This window comes from Phoca vitulina, unplaced genomic scaffold (assembly GCF_004348235.1).
Source record: "Phoca vitulina isolate PV1807 unplaced genomic scaffold, GSC_HSeal_1.0 scaffold1, whole genome shotgun sequence".
Lineage (NCBI taxonomy): Eukaryota > Metazoa > Chordata > Mammalia > Carnivora > Phocidae > Phoca > Phoca vitulina.
This window is the reverse complement of record NW_022589704.1, coordinates 32238612-32254375: the sequence shown is the minus strand read 5'-3', so window position 1 is coordinate 32254375 and position 15764 is coordinate 32238612. Positions and strand designations below refer to the sequence as shown.

The 15764-nt window shown below is 36.1% G+C and overlaps 1 protein-coding gene across 3 annotated transcripts in view; it reads left to right on the top strand.

The window, feature by feature from the left end:
* NBEAL1 (neurobeachin like 1) overlaps positions 1–15764 on the top strand; it is a 179402-nt gene that overhangs the window by 129537 nt on the left and 34101 nt on the right. For all 3 annotated transcript variants that reach the window (XM_032404324.1, XM_032404314.1, XM_032404334.1), the window contains 5 exons: positions 1518–1658; positions 4661–4791; positions 7512–7621; positions 12425–12542; positions 15439–15536. In XM_032404324.1, the coding sequence (XP_032260215.1) occupies positions 1518–1658; positions 4661–4791; positions 7512–7621; positions 12425–12542; positions 15439–15536 (598 nt within the window). The remainder of the gene's footprint in view (positions 1–1517; positions 1659–4660; positions 4792–7511; positions 7622–12424; positions 12543–15438; positions 15537–15764) is intronic.

The window sequence follows — 15764 nt, the reverse complement described above, 5'->3', positions numbered from 1 at the left end:
TTGGTAGATATAAAATTAATACTAACCTATGATTCACAAATAATGTGAATAAATAAAATATAGTGAAATGTGTAGAAAGTTGCTGTCTTTTAATGAGGAAAGGAATTTTTATAATTCTGTATATTTATGATCTATCCTGTGAATGCCTTACAATTTTTTTTTATTCAAAGCAAGCTGCTGACAGGTAAAAGAATTAATTTTAATTTCCCTTTTTCTCCATGTGAAATTGTGGATGAATTGTCAGTTATGACTTCTAATAATAAGGGCAAAAAACTATTTTGCAAATAAATAGTGTAGATTTACTTGAAAGTAGATTGTACTTTTTTTTTTTCATTTTATTTGCAAATCTATCTTAGGACTTTTTGTAGTGTTTGATACTTGATTTGATTTACTAGTGGAATTCTGCTGTGTATATGTTACCTCACTACCATTAGTCAAACTTTCTGACAATAACAAAAAAACAAGCTTTTTAAAATACCGTTCCACAGGAAATATTGTTTTAAATTTCAGTAGTATATGTTTTTGCATAGATGCAGATGACTTTGACCTGAAAGCTTTTATTCCCCTAAATATTAATGATTCCTGTGTAAAAGGAAATTGGCCTCAACTTGATGAACTAATTACTGTTTTGGTTTGAAAAGTTTAGTGTTTATTTCCTCCAAAAAAAGTGTTCTTACTCAGATTTTATACCCACTAATTCAGATGTCAGTATTCAAACCACCATTCAAAACAATTACACAGTGGTAGTGCTTACAGAATCACTATATATATATCCTTTCTTTATTATCTGCTTTAGGTCTTCCTATTCATCATCTTCCTTCTTATCCTACCTTCTTTTTCCTTTAATTGTTAGGCATTCATTTCCATAATTCTTGACCAATCCTCTATATTTTCTTCCATTACCTTGGCCACAAAGGAATGTCTCATTATCACTTTGCTTACAGTAGCAGAAAAATGGAAACAACCCTTTGTATCTAAAACTAAAGAAATAGTTAAATTGTCATACATTCATATATGTTACTGTTATAAATACCAGGTACTGTTAAAAAGTAGACTACTGAGTCATTTGGAAAGACATAAATAGAAAATTATTAAATGAAAAAATAGGTTGTGAACAATATATTATGTATAGCACTTTTATATTGAAATATATTTGTGTATTAACTTATACATTAAGGGTGACAGATATTCATCAGAATGTTAATGTTAATTATCTCTGTGCTTGATTTTAAGTTTCCCCTTTTTTGGTTCTCTGTGTTTTCTAATTTATCTACAGCGACTATATATTATTGCATAATATGAAACTATCCCAGAATCCTGTTTCTAGTGATACTACTTTCAGAAAAAAAAAAGAATTTTTTTTCATTTATTAACTTGGTGTGATGATATGAATATGTAAATAATGAATACTAATAGGGACTTCTTAAAAAGTATGTTTCTAGCAATGCAATACAACCTTATGTCCTCCTAATTTAATATTACTGTTGTGGTTACAAAAGTTTAGTTTCTTTTTTTAGATATGAAAATTTTGAGGATCCCATGGGAACTATTGATAAATTTCATTATGGTACTCACTATTCAAATTCTGCTGGGGTTATGCACTATCTTATTCGTACAGAACCGTTCACCACCCTCCACATCCAGCTTCAGAGTGGAAGGTATGTTTTGGGTAAATAAGCTATTTTCTTAATACTACATGTTAGCATTGAAAACTCTTTGCTTTCATGTCATGTACTGTATAACAGGGCCTTATCTTTTTTATTCTCCTCTATTAGATTTTGATTCATTTAATAGCCTCTAAACAAAAACAGCCAAACTAGTTTGAGAATGGGTCACTCCAATTGACTTACACAAATGACCTTTAAGGAGAATTCCTTTTTTACTGTTATCTAGTGTAACTTTGTGATTCTTAACTGGTTTTAGGAACCTGCCAGAGATTGAGAGTTTTAACTGATTTAGACCTAGATCCATGACATCTGCCAGAGATTTAAACCTAACCAATGCATATGTAGTCCTCTTTAAAATATTTATTAAAGAATAAAAATGAGGAATGAGGGGCTCTTACATAATCCACACAGGTCTGTGATGCCATTGTATTATCATATTACCTGTCAGAGTTACAACTTACTATGTTTCACACTTTCCTAATAATCCTAAAGAAACAAACTTCTTTATGAGTCCTCGGTTTTCCAGTGTATCCTCTCTATAGCTCCCTACTTAATCACATTTTATCTCCGTGTTGCCTTATTCTTTAACATTACTATTTCACCTTTCCTATGCACCCAATCGAGCTATATAAACATTGCCTATTCTACTCTCTTGGCATATAGTTTTTATCTCTCAAAATTAACCTTATCTCCCATCTTTAGTACAGTAAGCCTTGGCTTTCAAGAAGAGACTCTGTCCCCATGATCACATTAACCATCTCCAAATGTTACATATACATGATAGCAGGTAATTTTCACCCCATTAAAGTATAACTGGGTCTTTTCAGCTTTTAATGATTTTAAAAATAAGTGATTTTATTGCAAAGCTTAAGAAATAGATTCTGTGCTTCAAAAGACACCATCAAGAAAGGAAAAGGACAACCCATTCAGAGGGAGAAAATATTTATAGGTTGTATATCTGATAAGGGACTTGTATTTAGAAGTCTATAATGCAATAACCCTTACAATGCAATAATAGACAACCCAGTTAAAAACTGAACAAAGGATCTGAATGGACATTTCTCCAAAGAAGATATACAAATGTCCAAGAAACATATGAAAAGATGCTCAATATTATTAGTCATCAGGGAAATTCAAATCAAAACCAAATTGAGATACCTCTTCACACCTCCAAGGATGGCAATAATAAAAAAGACAGATAATACCTAGTATTGATGAGCATGTTGAGAAGCTGGAACCCTTATGTACTGCCTGTGGAAATGAAAAATGCTGTAGCCTCTGTGGAAAACAGTCTGGCAGTTCTTTAAAGGGTTAAACATAAAATTATCATATGACCTAGTAATTCCACTCCTAGCTATATATCCAAAATAATTGAAGACATATGTTCATACAAAAACTTGTAGACAGGTGTACATAGCAGCATTATTTGTAATAGCCAAAAAGTAAAAACAACCCAAAGGTTGTTTATCTGTCTGTCAGGTGATAAAGGAATAAATAAAATGTAGTATATCTGTACAACGGGAATATTATTTGGCCATGAGTAGATAAAAGGAATGAAAGATAGATATATGTTGCAACATGAATGATCCTCAAAAACAGTATGCTAAATGTAATAAGCCAGACATAAAAAGCCACATGTTGTATGATTTACGTGAAGTGTCCCAAAGAGACAAATTCATAGAGACAGAAAGTAGATTAGTAGTTGCCAGAGAGTAGAGATAGAGTAGATAGCGAGTGACTGCTAATAGATGCAGGGTTTCTTTTTGGAGTGATGAAAATGTTCTAAATTTGATTGTGGTGATTGTTGCACAACTCATGAATATACTGAAAATCATTGAATTGTGAATTACATGTAAATTATATCTCAGGAAAGCTGTTCTCCCTTACCCAAACAAAAAATTCTACCATTAAAACTATATCTCCTTAAATTTGGATACACCATTATTAGACTTTATTGATGACCCAACATTGACTGTAATTAAACTCAGAGTTCTGCTAAGTTCAGCTCCACCTCAAACCAAGACTGGTAGGCATAAAAAGAGTCAAAATAGTCATCAGTGTCATTTAGTAAGTCATTACTAGGTAAATCCAGGAAAACAATATCAAAGGTGATGAAACAGAGGGGTTTATGCTTTTTGTGAATAAAACAAATACATAAAAACAGTATAATAAAATTGTAACGTGACTACTTGACCTTCTTTCAACTACCATAGGCCTGTGGTGGAACTTAAAAATAAAATAATAGTATATGCAAGTAAAATATAAAAAGCTTTAGCCACAGAACTATTTCCCTAACTTACCCTCTGGTTTTTAGCAGAAGAGTTTGCAAAGGTATTTATGTATAGAGGATTAAATCAGCAGCATTCCTATGGATCTGTTAATCATGTATATTAACAATGATATTTAAATTCTGTGATTCTAAAATATCCAAATAATGTTTATTCACTCTCGGTAATGAATTTTACTCAGCAAAAATTAGGCCTTTCTTTAAAAGTCTCTTAGGTTTACATTTAATTACTTAAAAATTTTCTCCAGTGTGATTTGGTTTTCAGCTCTTTTAACTAAAATGATACTAGTGATTAAAGTTACAGTATTTAGTTCCTGGCAACAAAATTTGAAAGATAGATTATCATAAGGAAAAACAAATTGTGTTTTTATTTTATTTTATTTAAAAGAATTTATTTATTTGACAGGAGAGAGAGGGCGCACAAGCAGGGGGGGCGGGAGAGGGAGAAGCAGGCTTCCTGCTGAGCAGGGTGCCCGAGGCGGGGCTCCATCCCGGGACTCCGGGATCACGACCTGAGCCGAAGGCAGACACTTAACTGACTGGGCCACCCAGGTGCCTCCCAAATTGTGTTTTTAGACATTAAGAGAAAGATTAATGAAAGAGAAACTCTAGTCATTAGGAAACCTGAAGGAGGTGTAAGGTTTGTTCCAGGGCTGTTGCTGCTGTCCTTAAGTACTCACTGTTCTCTATCAATCTCCACGTGCAGGTTTGACTGTGCAGATCGACAGTTCCATTCCATCCCCGCCACATGGCAGGCTCTCATGGACAACCCATATGATGTGAAGGAACTTATTCCTGAATTCTTCTATTTCCCAGAGTTTTTGGAAAATCAAAATCGTAAGAAATAAGAGATTAAAAATTTTGACTCAACAGGTCCCAGTGAAGGATCCTGAAAAATACCTTTCAGGATATTGTTATGATATTCTATAGATTATTTAAGGTTCATTCTGTCTGTGCACTGTTCATTGATAGGGTTTGACTGATGCCCAGATATAGTCTTACTTTCCAGGGAAGTGCTGTGGTGAACCATGATAAATGAGTCAAATTTGAATTGGTGAGAAAATTCAGAGTATAGTGTTTCCTAGAAAGCAAAAATGGCCATATGCTATTTCAGCCATATAGCTATCCACTTAGGCTAAAAGTGTTTGAGTTAGGGGCGGGAAGAAAAAAAAAAAGAAGTGTTTGAGTTAGATAAGATGAGGATTTAGACCAGGGGTTTGCAGACTATAAGTCGTGGGTCAGATCCACAGGGTGTAAATTCATTTGTTTATAAATAAAATTTTGTTGGAACACAGCCAAGCCAATTCATCTACATACAGATTGTGGCTGCTTTCATAGCATAACAGCATATTTGAGTAGTTGCAACAGAGACCAGGGGTTTAAAAAGCAAAAAATACTTATTCTTTGACACTTTATAGAAAAAGTTGGCTGACTCCTGGTTTAGAGCAGAAGGGAGGAGGCAAATTGAAATTAATGACAGGGTATAAGTTGCCACAATATTTGAAAAATCATATTATGTTTTTGCAGTAGAGAATTATGGAGCCAAAGACAGTCTTTAAAAATATCCAAATACTTCCTCTATGAAGTAATTTTAGATTTATTTTTAAGCATAGTAAGAAAATGACAAGGTTGTTACTACCAGGGTTCTTAAGGGAAATTACAGTGTCAGTGGACCATTACCAACTTCTTTTTCCTCCCCTAGTATGAAGTATTAATGTTTGACCCTTTGCTTCTTCAGTAGAGTTGTTTGCCACACTAAGGAGAGCATATCCGGGGCTTTATGTCCTCTGATCATGCACTCTGGGACATGCTGTTGGAGGCAGGGCATCTGATTTCTCAGAGTAAGGCATTTAAAATTGATCACTTTCAGGGGCGCCTGGGTGGCTCAGATGGTTAAGCGTCTGCCTTTGGCTCAGGTCTGATCCCAGGGTCCTGGGATCAAGCCCCGCATCAGGCTCCTGGCTCAGCGGGGAGCCTGCTTCTCCCTCTCTCCCTGCTTCTCCCCCTGCTCATGCTCTCTCTCTCTCTCTCTGTGTGTCTCAAATGAATAAATAATCTTTAAAAAAATAAATAAATAAAATAAAATTGGTCACTTTCAGAAAATCAAATGAATCTATTGATGGACTCTGACCCTAGACTCAGCCATAGGACTGGAGCCTCCAAAGCAGGGTGTCTGGGCTAGCAGGATGAGCAGATTAAATTTGGACACAGAAGTTAAGATACTCTTGGTTTGACAATTTCTGATGTTCGCTAGAGCAAGTTGCTGTCTTGCACTGCTGTCCTGCTGGCTTCCTTTTCTAATTGTATATTGCTTCTTTGTTTGAAATGAGTTAGGTGGGAGAAAGCAAAGTACATTACTTAGAATGTCAACAAATATTAATTAGTAAAACAAATATTAATAAAACCAACTCAAAATTGTGCAAGAAAATTTTAGTATTTTCCACAATGAAAACCCTAAGGTATGGTAGTATTCAGGTAGCTTAACAATATCATCAAAGCCAAGTTCTTTCTGTATTTTCATTCTGCTGTTCTAAGTGTTTGGGCTTTGTCCTTGGCTCCTTCCCTCTCGTGGTTACAAATGACTGAAGCATTTCTAGGCTTCATAGGCAGATACAATAGTGTCTTAGAAAGAAGTGGATTGTTAATTATTTGTGTCATTTCTTAAGAGTGAGAAATCCTTTCCTATAACCTCTCCTCATTGTCCTTACACCAGTCAGCCTGCTACAGGCATAAAATAAAGCACAAGGATGGATACTTGAATAAAATCAAGGTTCTGTTACCAAATAAGGAGGGATGGCTAGCAGGTTGGCAACAATGTCTGTTACACAGTAGTTTCATTAACAAAGCCACAGGCCCTGTGCATCCTGTCATTCTATGACCTTCAGACCTCTCTATTCAGCTTTAGGACACACTGATATTTTAAGGCAGCTTCTTTTATGAAGGTCTTTTATGTTAACACTTTTCTCTTTCCACACTATAAAAACAAGAAAACCTCATCTTTGGGACAATTTTGTCAAAATACTGTATTTTAACTATATGAGCAAATCTTTATGATATCAGTATGTACTTAGAAGAATGGTATACAAATATATATTTTTTATTATGACAAATACAACACTTCCATTGAGTGAATTTAAAGTATAAGTTACACTGAAAAGCGCTAAGGAGCTGTATTTTGTAAATTAACCATTAGAAGGACTATATTAATTATTTTTAATGTAAGAAGAATACTGAATATTGCATTTTTGTTTAGGTTAAGATTTTGGTCATCCCCACTTCTCAACCAAAAATCAATTGTTAATCTGATTTACTTTGTAATAACTAATTTGAAAGTATTTTATTTTCATTTACCTTTTTAATCAACTGATAAAATGCATTTCAATATAAGAATTATTTTTACCTGTTCAGTAAATTTAGATCAAGAAGGGAACTTGGTTCTCACCTTTTAGAGAAGAAAAGAAGCCTCAGTTTTGCTAAGGATTGTGCCCTTATACTTGTTTTACTTGATTTATTTAAATCTAAAATGATTTGATGCATTTATCTTTTATTTGTCTTAGAATTTAACTTGGGTTGTCTACAAGTTTCCAAAGAAGTAGTAAATGATGTCATTCTCCCCAAATGGGCTAAGTCAGCTGAAGATTTCATCTATAAACATAGGAAAGCTCTGGTAAGACTTTTGTGTTTATTTTTATTTATTTATTTATTTTTAATGATTTTATTTCTTTATTAGAGAGAGAGCACAAGTAGGCAGAGCAGCAGGCAGAGGGAGAGGGAGAAGCAGGCTCTCCGCTGAGTAAGGAGCCCAATGCGGGACTCCATCCCAGGACGCTGGGATCATGACCTGAGCCGAAGGCAGCCACTTAACCAACTGAGCCACCCAGGCACCTCAGATTTTTGTGTTTATTTATTAGATTACTAAGGTAGAGATGCATGTGTTTTCTAGAGAATAGATTGATGTATATCTGGCTATTAATTATTTTTCTAGGTTAATTTGTCATCTGTTACGTATACTGTTGTAGAGAGTATAATATGGTAATTTATTTTGAGGTTCTGAATCTTCTGATACAGTAAGAATATAGTATAGTCCCAAGGATATATAGCAAAAAAACATATATATATATATATTCAGTTCTATAAGATAACTGCCTGTTGTATTTTAAACTATTCCAACCACCAAGCTGGTGTCGTTTGGTGTTTTGCAGTTCCCACTTGTTTCAAATCTAACAAGGATGAGGGGCTCCTAGGTAGCTTGGTCGGTTAAGTGTCCAACTCTTGATTTCAGCTCAGGTCATGATCTCAGGGTCCTGGGATCAAGTCCTTTGTCAGGCTACACGCTTAGTGTGGAATCTGCTTGAGATTCTCTCTCCCTCTTCCTTTTCCCCTCCCCCGGCTTGTGCTTGTGCTCTCTTTCTCTCTCAAATAAAGAAACAAATAAAATCTTTAAAAAAAAAATCTAACAAGGATGAGTACATTTTTGTTTTCTCTGAAGGATTTCAGTAAGTTTTTAATACGACTGCTAAATCCTAAATTCCACTTTTAAAAAATGTTAGTTTTTAGCTGAATTTCCAGTTTGGGATTAAAAGAGTAGTGAGAGGGGCGCCTGGGTGGCTCAGTCGTTAAGCGTCTGCCTTCAGTTCAGGTCATGATCCCAGGCTCCTGGGATCGAGCCCCGCATCAGGCCCCTTGCTCAGCGGGAAGCCTGCTTCTCCCTCTCCCACTCCCCCTGCTTGTGTTCCCTCTCTCGCTGTGTCTCTCTCTCTCAAATAAATAAATAAAATCTTAAAAAAAAAAAAAAAAAGAGTAGTGAGAGTTAAACACTGATATTGTGTCATTTTGTAAATGATGCGTTTTTTTCCCCCTACAATAGTCCACTTAGTTCTCTATCTAAACTGAAATGTTTCAGAGTCTGAAACTAATTAGGCCAATACTTGGAAACGTTCTTTGTCATTAGTATATAGTATGTCAAATTTATAAAATTCAGGATTAGATCATAATATTTGTAAGCAGTAACACTATGCATGAATAAGGAATTGGAAAAAACATTAAGCAACTCAGAAAAAAATCTGTTACTGATTAGCTAGCCAGGAACTTCTCAGATGCATTCCTCTGTATTATCTATGACATGAAGTGTAGGAGTCCAGGATTTTAGGAAGACATGCTCCTTATATTAATATGTTAGAAGCCTGTGTTTCAGTTATGTATTGCTGTGCAATAAACTATCCAAAATTTAGTGGCTTAAAATTTAGTCATTTTATTATCTCTCACAGTTCTGTGAATTAACTGGTCTCAACTGAGCAGTTCTCATCTTGCTTGAGGTTCTCATGCCCTTGCAGTCATAGCAGTTGAGGTTGGAGTCATCTGGAGGCTGCATTGAGTGAGACAATGCAATGCTGGGCTTTTCTTCCTTCCCATGTAATCTCAGGATATCTCCTCTTCATGTACATGTCTACAGCTCAGGAAGGAGTACAAAATTGGAAGCTTCCATGCTTTCTTAAGGCTTAAGCCTGTGAACGGTCACAACACTTGTGTCACCTTGTCAGAGTCATACAGTAGTAGGATCAGTGCAGATTCAAGAGGAAGGAAGGTAAACTCCATCTCTCAGTGGTGGGAGGTTGCAAAAAAGAATTTGCAACCATCTTTAATCCTCCACATACAGTCTGCCCTCTGACTACAAATTATTTGCATTCCTCTTACATGCAAAATGTACATACTTCCTCTCAAGATCCTCCCAAAGTCTCATGTCAGGGACCTTTAAGTAAGGGATCTGCAAACTTTTTTTTTTTTTAAGATTTAATTTATTTATTTAACAGAGAGAGACAGCGAGAGAGGGAACATAAGCAGGGGGAGTGGGAGAGGGAGAAGCAGGCTCCCGGCTGAGCAGGGAGCCTGATGCACGGATCTATCCCAGAACCCTGGGATCATGACCTGAACCGAAGGCAGATGCTTAACCAACTGAGCCACCCAGGTGCCCTTGAAAACTTTTTCTATAGAGGACCAGGTAGTAAATATTTTCGCTGGCTTTAAGGTCTGTGGCAAAATTCTGCCATTATAATGCAAAAGGAAATGGATGTGGCTTTATTGTACTACTATACAAATCTGGAGCTAGTAAAATTTGGCCCACAAGCAGTAAGTAATTTGCTGATCCATGCCTCATGAAGGCATGAGGTCTGAAGTCCAGAATCTTATTAGTAATCTAAATTAAATCCATGTGGGCACAAAACTACTCAGGTTTGTCTGCTCTTGCATCTGAAGACTGTGGAGTAGAGAAACAGGTTATCTGTCCCCACATAACAACCGTGTTATGACAGAGACAGAAGAACTATCATAGACACTCTCATTCAAAAGGGAGATTAGAAGGGGTGCCTGGCTAGCTCAGTCCATAGAGCATGTGACTCTTGATCTCTTGGTTCATGAGTTTGAGCCCCACGTTGGGCATAGAATTTAATTTAAAAAGGTGGGGGAAAGAAAAGCAAGAGGTACCTAGCAGTAACTGGTTTATAACAATTCAGAATTCCAGCAGGGACATGCTTTCAGTTCTTTCATTAGGGCCCAGTGCTATTCCCTAGGAGTGGTTCTCTATGGCTATTTTGTTTTACCCTTTGGCTCTTAGCTTCCTGCTTTGAGTCATTGTTTCTTTTACATTAAAAAAAAAAAAAAGTGCATGAGTATCTTTGTCAGCCTCTTACCTAACCACAGTAAATTGAAAGCCAACGGTCTCATCCTTTTCGAAGTTTGTCTCTTTCAGTCTGAACTAACTGAACTAATACAATATCTTTTAAATTTTTCTGGGTTTCTTATGCATCAACTTTATTGGATAAAAACCATTTCACATTACTTTAGAATCTAAACAACTTCTTATTTCCTTTGGGCCCAGTGGGAGGCTACTGTGGAAAAATTAAGATTCTTAAGATGTTCTGTTTTCTAGTTGAGTGGGTCTGTGCAGCACAACCTTAAATCTTTGAAGTCTCAGCAGATTGCTTCACAGCCACACTCTTGAACTAAACTTTCGCCTGAGGCCATATTTTACTGGTGACACCCTGATTTGATCATTGACCTTGGCCATTTCTCAATTAGAGAGTCTTTGCTCTCTAGTATCCTGGGAATGAGAAATAATTTTATTTGGAAGCCAGCAAGACCTGCTCCTTTATATTTTTTTAAAGTTATGCTTAAAACCTAAATAGCTCTTTTTTTTTTTTTTTTTAAGATTTTTATTTATTTATTTGAGAGAGAGAGACAGAGATAGCGACAGAAAGCATGAGCAGGGAGGAGAGGGAGAAGCAGGCTCCCCACTGAGCAGGGAGCCAGTACTGGAGCAGGACCCTAGGATCATGACCTGAGCCGAAGGCAGACGCTTAACCCACTGAGCCACCCAGGCGCCCCATGAATAGTTCTTTTTTTAAATTCATCTTACTCCTCCCACACTTTATCACAGGCAGCTAAAAGATCCAATTAGCAGGAAAATCTCCATCCCCAGATAACACCCAGGTGCTCATTACAACAAATGCACTCCTTAATCCCCATCACCTATTTAACACCTCCCCCCACCCATTGTGTGGAAATGTTGAATCACTATGTTGTATACCAGAATCTAATATTACACTGTATATTAACCAACTGGAATTAAAATAGAAACCAAAAAAAAAATCTCTATCCCCAGATTCATGAGTTGATTAGGTACTCTTTCTATCTTTGATGGAACTAAACTTGAGCCCCCTTTTCTACTGTCTCCAATAACAATTCCCATACCTTTTCCAAACCATCACTAACAGGCTTCAGGAGGTCCTTCAAGCCTCTGCCTGCCACACAGTCCACCTTCTTAGTGGGGTGGTGTTGGGTCGGGTAGGTTGGAGGGAGTGATTTTCAGCCACCTTTAATCAACCCCAACTCGTTTGTTTCTTTGAATTGAATTCTAGATAGCTATTTCAGTGGAAATTTCACAGCAAATATATATCCATAGCCATTATTAAGTATTTTGTTGTTGATATTTAGGCTATTAGAATACTTGAGTTATTTTCTTTACCCATTAGTTAAGAGGTGTATACATATTATTAAATATTAATAAATGGGGCGCCTGGGTGGCTCAGTCGTTAAGTGTCTGCCTTCAGCTCAGGGCATGATCCCGGGGTCTTGGGATCGAATCCCGCATCGGGCTCCCTGCTCAGTGGGAAGCCTGCTTCTCCCACTACCCCTCCCCCTGCTTGTATTCCCTCTCTCGCTGTGTTTCTCTCTGTCAAATAAATAAATAAAATCTTCAAAAAAAAATTAATAAATATGTCTACATTATACTAGATAGAGTATATCCAAAATATGTGGTAGATACTGATTGAATGTTTAACATGATTTTTGAGATAATTTTATTAACAGTGATAAGATTTGTGTGTGGAAATGCTTAATTTTCTCTTACGTTTTAAAGGACCAATATTTACATTGTAGTTGGAAGGTATCTCTATATTATTTTTTCTTTTTCTAGGAGTCTGAATATGTTTCTGCTCATCTTCATGAATGGATAGATCTGATTTTTGGCTATAAACAGAGGGGGCCAGCGGCAGTGGAAGCACTCAATGTTTTCTATTACTGTAGTTATGAAGGTATAAGCCTATATACTTTTTATCTTACATTCCATTGATGGAAAGTATCATTTAATTGATGTTTATACATGATATTTTGGTCATGAGAAAGACTACATTTAAAAATAGTTTTAATGATCTTTTCTATTTGAAATATTAAGAGACTGATGTGTGGGTTTTTTTAAATAGTAGTTAAGAGCATATATGCAAATCTTCACTTTTCACAGTGAAGGAAACCATCAACAAAACAAAAAGGCAACCTACTCAGTGGGAGAAGATATTTGCAAGTGATATATCCAATAAGGGGTTAATATCCAAAATATATAAAGAATTTATACAATTCAACACCAAAAAAAATCCGATTTTAAAACTGGCCAGAGGACCTGAAGAGACATTCTTCCAAAGAAGACGTACAGATGGCCAACAGACACATGAAAAGATGCTCAGCATCACTCGTCATCGGGGAAATGCAAATCAGAACCACAGTGAGAAGTCACCTTATGCCTGTCAGAATGGCTAAAATAAAAAACATAAGAAATAACAAGTGTTAGCAAGGATATGGAGAAAAAAGAACCCTTGTACATTAGTGCAGCCACTGTGAAAAACAGTATGGAAGTTCTTCAAAAAATTAAAAATAGAAGTATGCTATGATTTCCACTACTGGATATTTACCCAAAGAATATGAAAACAGTAATTTGAAAAGATCTGTGTATCCCTTTGTTTATGGCAGCATTATTTATAGTAGTCAAGATATGGAAGCAACCAGTGTCCATTGATAGATGAATGGATAAAGAAGATGTGAGACACACACACACACACACACACACACACACACAATGGAACATTACTCAGCCATAAAAAAGAATGTGATCTTGTCATTTGTAACAGCATGGATGGACCTAGAGGCTGTAATGCTAAGAGACATAAGTCAGAGAAACACAAATACTATATGATTTCACTCATATGTGGAATTTAAGAAAACAAATGAGTAAAGGGGTGGGGGCAAAAAAGACAAACCAAGAAGTAGACTCTTAACTATAGGGAACAAACTGATGATTACGGTGGGGGTGGGGGAGGAGTTAAATAGATGATGGGGATTAAGGAGTGCACTTGTCTTGATGAGCAACAGGTGATGTATGGAATTGATGAATTACTATGTTGTATATCTGAAACTAATATTACACGGTATGTTAACCGGAATTTAAGTAAAACTTAAAAAAAAAATAACTGTTAGAATTTAAAAATGATGTAAATAAGTTCTAACAAAACAAATGAAGAAAGAAAAAACAAAAAGACAGACTCTTAAATACAGAGAACAAACTAATGATTGCCAGAGGGGAGGTAGGTGCAGGGAAGACTGAAGGGGGATAAAAAAAAAAAAAAGTATATATGCAAATCTAATTATAAATGTCAGTTATTGGTGGCATAAAAGTTTTTGATTACTGGCCCTAAGTGTCCTATTCAGTCAGGTCCTACAATAAGTGCAAAGAAGACCTTTAGTATTATAAATAACAAACTCTTCAAATGGTAAAATAAGTTGACATCATTCTAATATTTAGCTCGGGATCAAGAACATTTTCTGAAGGCTTTGAAAGCCTTAAGAAGTAGTTTTTTTCTAATCCTTCAGTAGTAAAGATTGTGAATAGTGTGAATTTATGTGAACTTGAGCAGAGTCCACATGCCTTTTGGTAAACAGACAAGTATGTTTTTGCGTTGCCATATTCATTTGATAATAGTTTTGTAGAGAGGTAGTATGCATGGTGGTTATGAGCATAGGCTTTGAAATCCAACTTACCTAGTTTGGCCGCTTACTAACCATATCAAGTATGGTTGGGTATAATCAGTTAACCAGAATATCACCTTTCCCAGTATTTGTTAGATAAGCAGTAACTTAACAGTATTTTGTGTGGTTATTACACTTGTTTCAGCTTGATTATCATGAAGACAACAATTAGGTGTACTGTGAAATAGTATGTAATTTTCTTTTTTTTTTTTTAAAGATTTTATTTATTCATTTGAGACACAGAGATACAGAGAGAGAGAGCATGAGCAGGGAGAGAGGCAGAGGGAGAAGGAGAAGCAGGCTCCCCACTGAGCCAGGAGCCCGATGTGGGGCTCGACCCCAGGACCCTGGGATCATCACCTGAGCCAAAGGCAGATGCTTAACCATCTGAGCCACCCAGGTGCCCCAGTTTGTACGTTTTCAAGAGAAACTTTTATGCACTACCAGTTAACTTTTGTTTAAAATATTTTTGTTCTAAATAATGGAATTTATTTTTATACATACTTAATGTTTGAAGTCACTTTTTTTTTAAAAATTGCCTCTTGGGGTGCCTGGATGGCTCAGTTGTTAAGCGTCCAACTCTTCATTTCAGCTCAGGTCATGATCTCAGGCTCGTGGGATTAAGCCCTGAGTTGGGCTACACACTCAGCATGGAGTCAGCTTGTCACTCTCCCTCTGCTCCTCTCCCGCCCCCGACTCCACTCGTGTTCTCATGTGCTCTCTTGCTCTCTAAAATAAATAAATAAATAAATATGGGGCGCCTGGGTGGCTCAGTCGTTAGGTGTCTGCCTTTGGCTCAGGTCATGATCCCAGGGTCCTGGGATCAAGCCCCGCATCGGGCTCCCTGCTCCGCGAGAAGCCTGCTTCTCCCTCTCCCACTCCCCCTGCTTCTGTTCCCTTTCTAGCTGTGTCTCTCTCTGTCAAATAAATAAATAAAAATCTTTAAAAAATAATAATAATAAATAAATAAACAGAATCGTATACAAAATTGCCTGTCTCACAATATTCTTATAAACTGAAAAACAGAATGCTATTTTGTTGAAAATACACTATTCAATCTCCACTATATTAATCAGTTGTGTGGCTTGCTTAGTTTTCACTCTGTAGTGAGTTGACTACTTCTCTTTGTTTTAGGAGCTGTGGATCTGGATGCCTTAACAGATGAGAAGGAAAGAAAAGCCTTAGAAGGGATGATTAATAATTTTGGGCAGACACCTTGTCAACTGTTAAAGGTAAGTCATTAAAGGTATTGATTATTAAAAAAAAAAGTTATTGATTACATAAGTCTAGAATTTAATTGCTAAAGAGTACTACTAGCATTTTCAAGTATTTTAATTATTTAAAACTGTATCTCTCAGAATTATCTAGAATTTAAGAAAATTATACTGTCACTTAAAAAGTAAATAGATTTAAATGATTGTTCCTATTTTGAAATAACAAAATATTGTGGTCAAACGTAT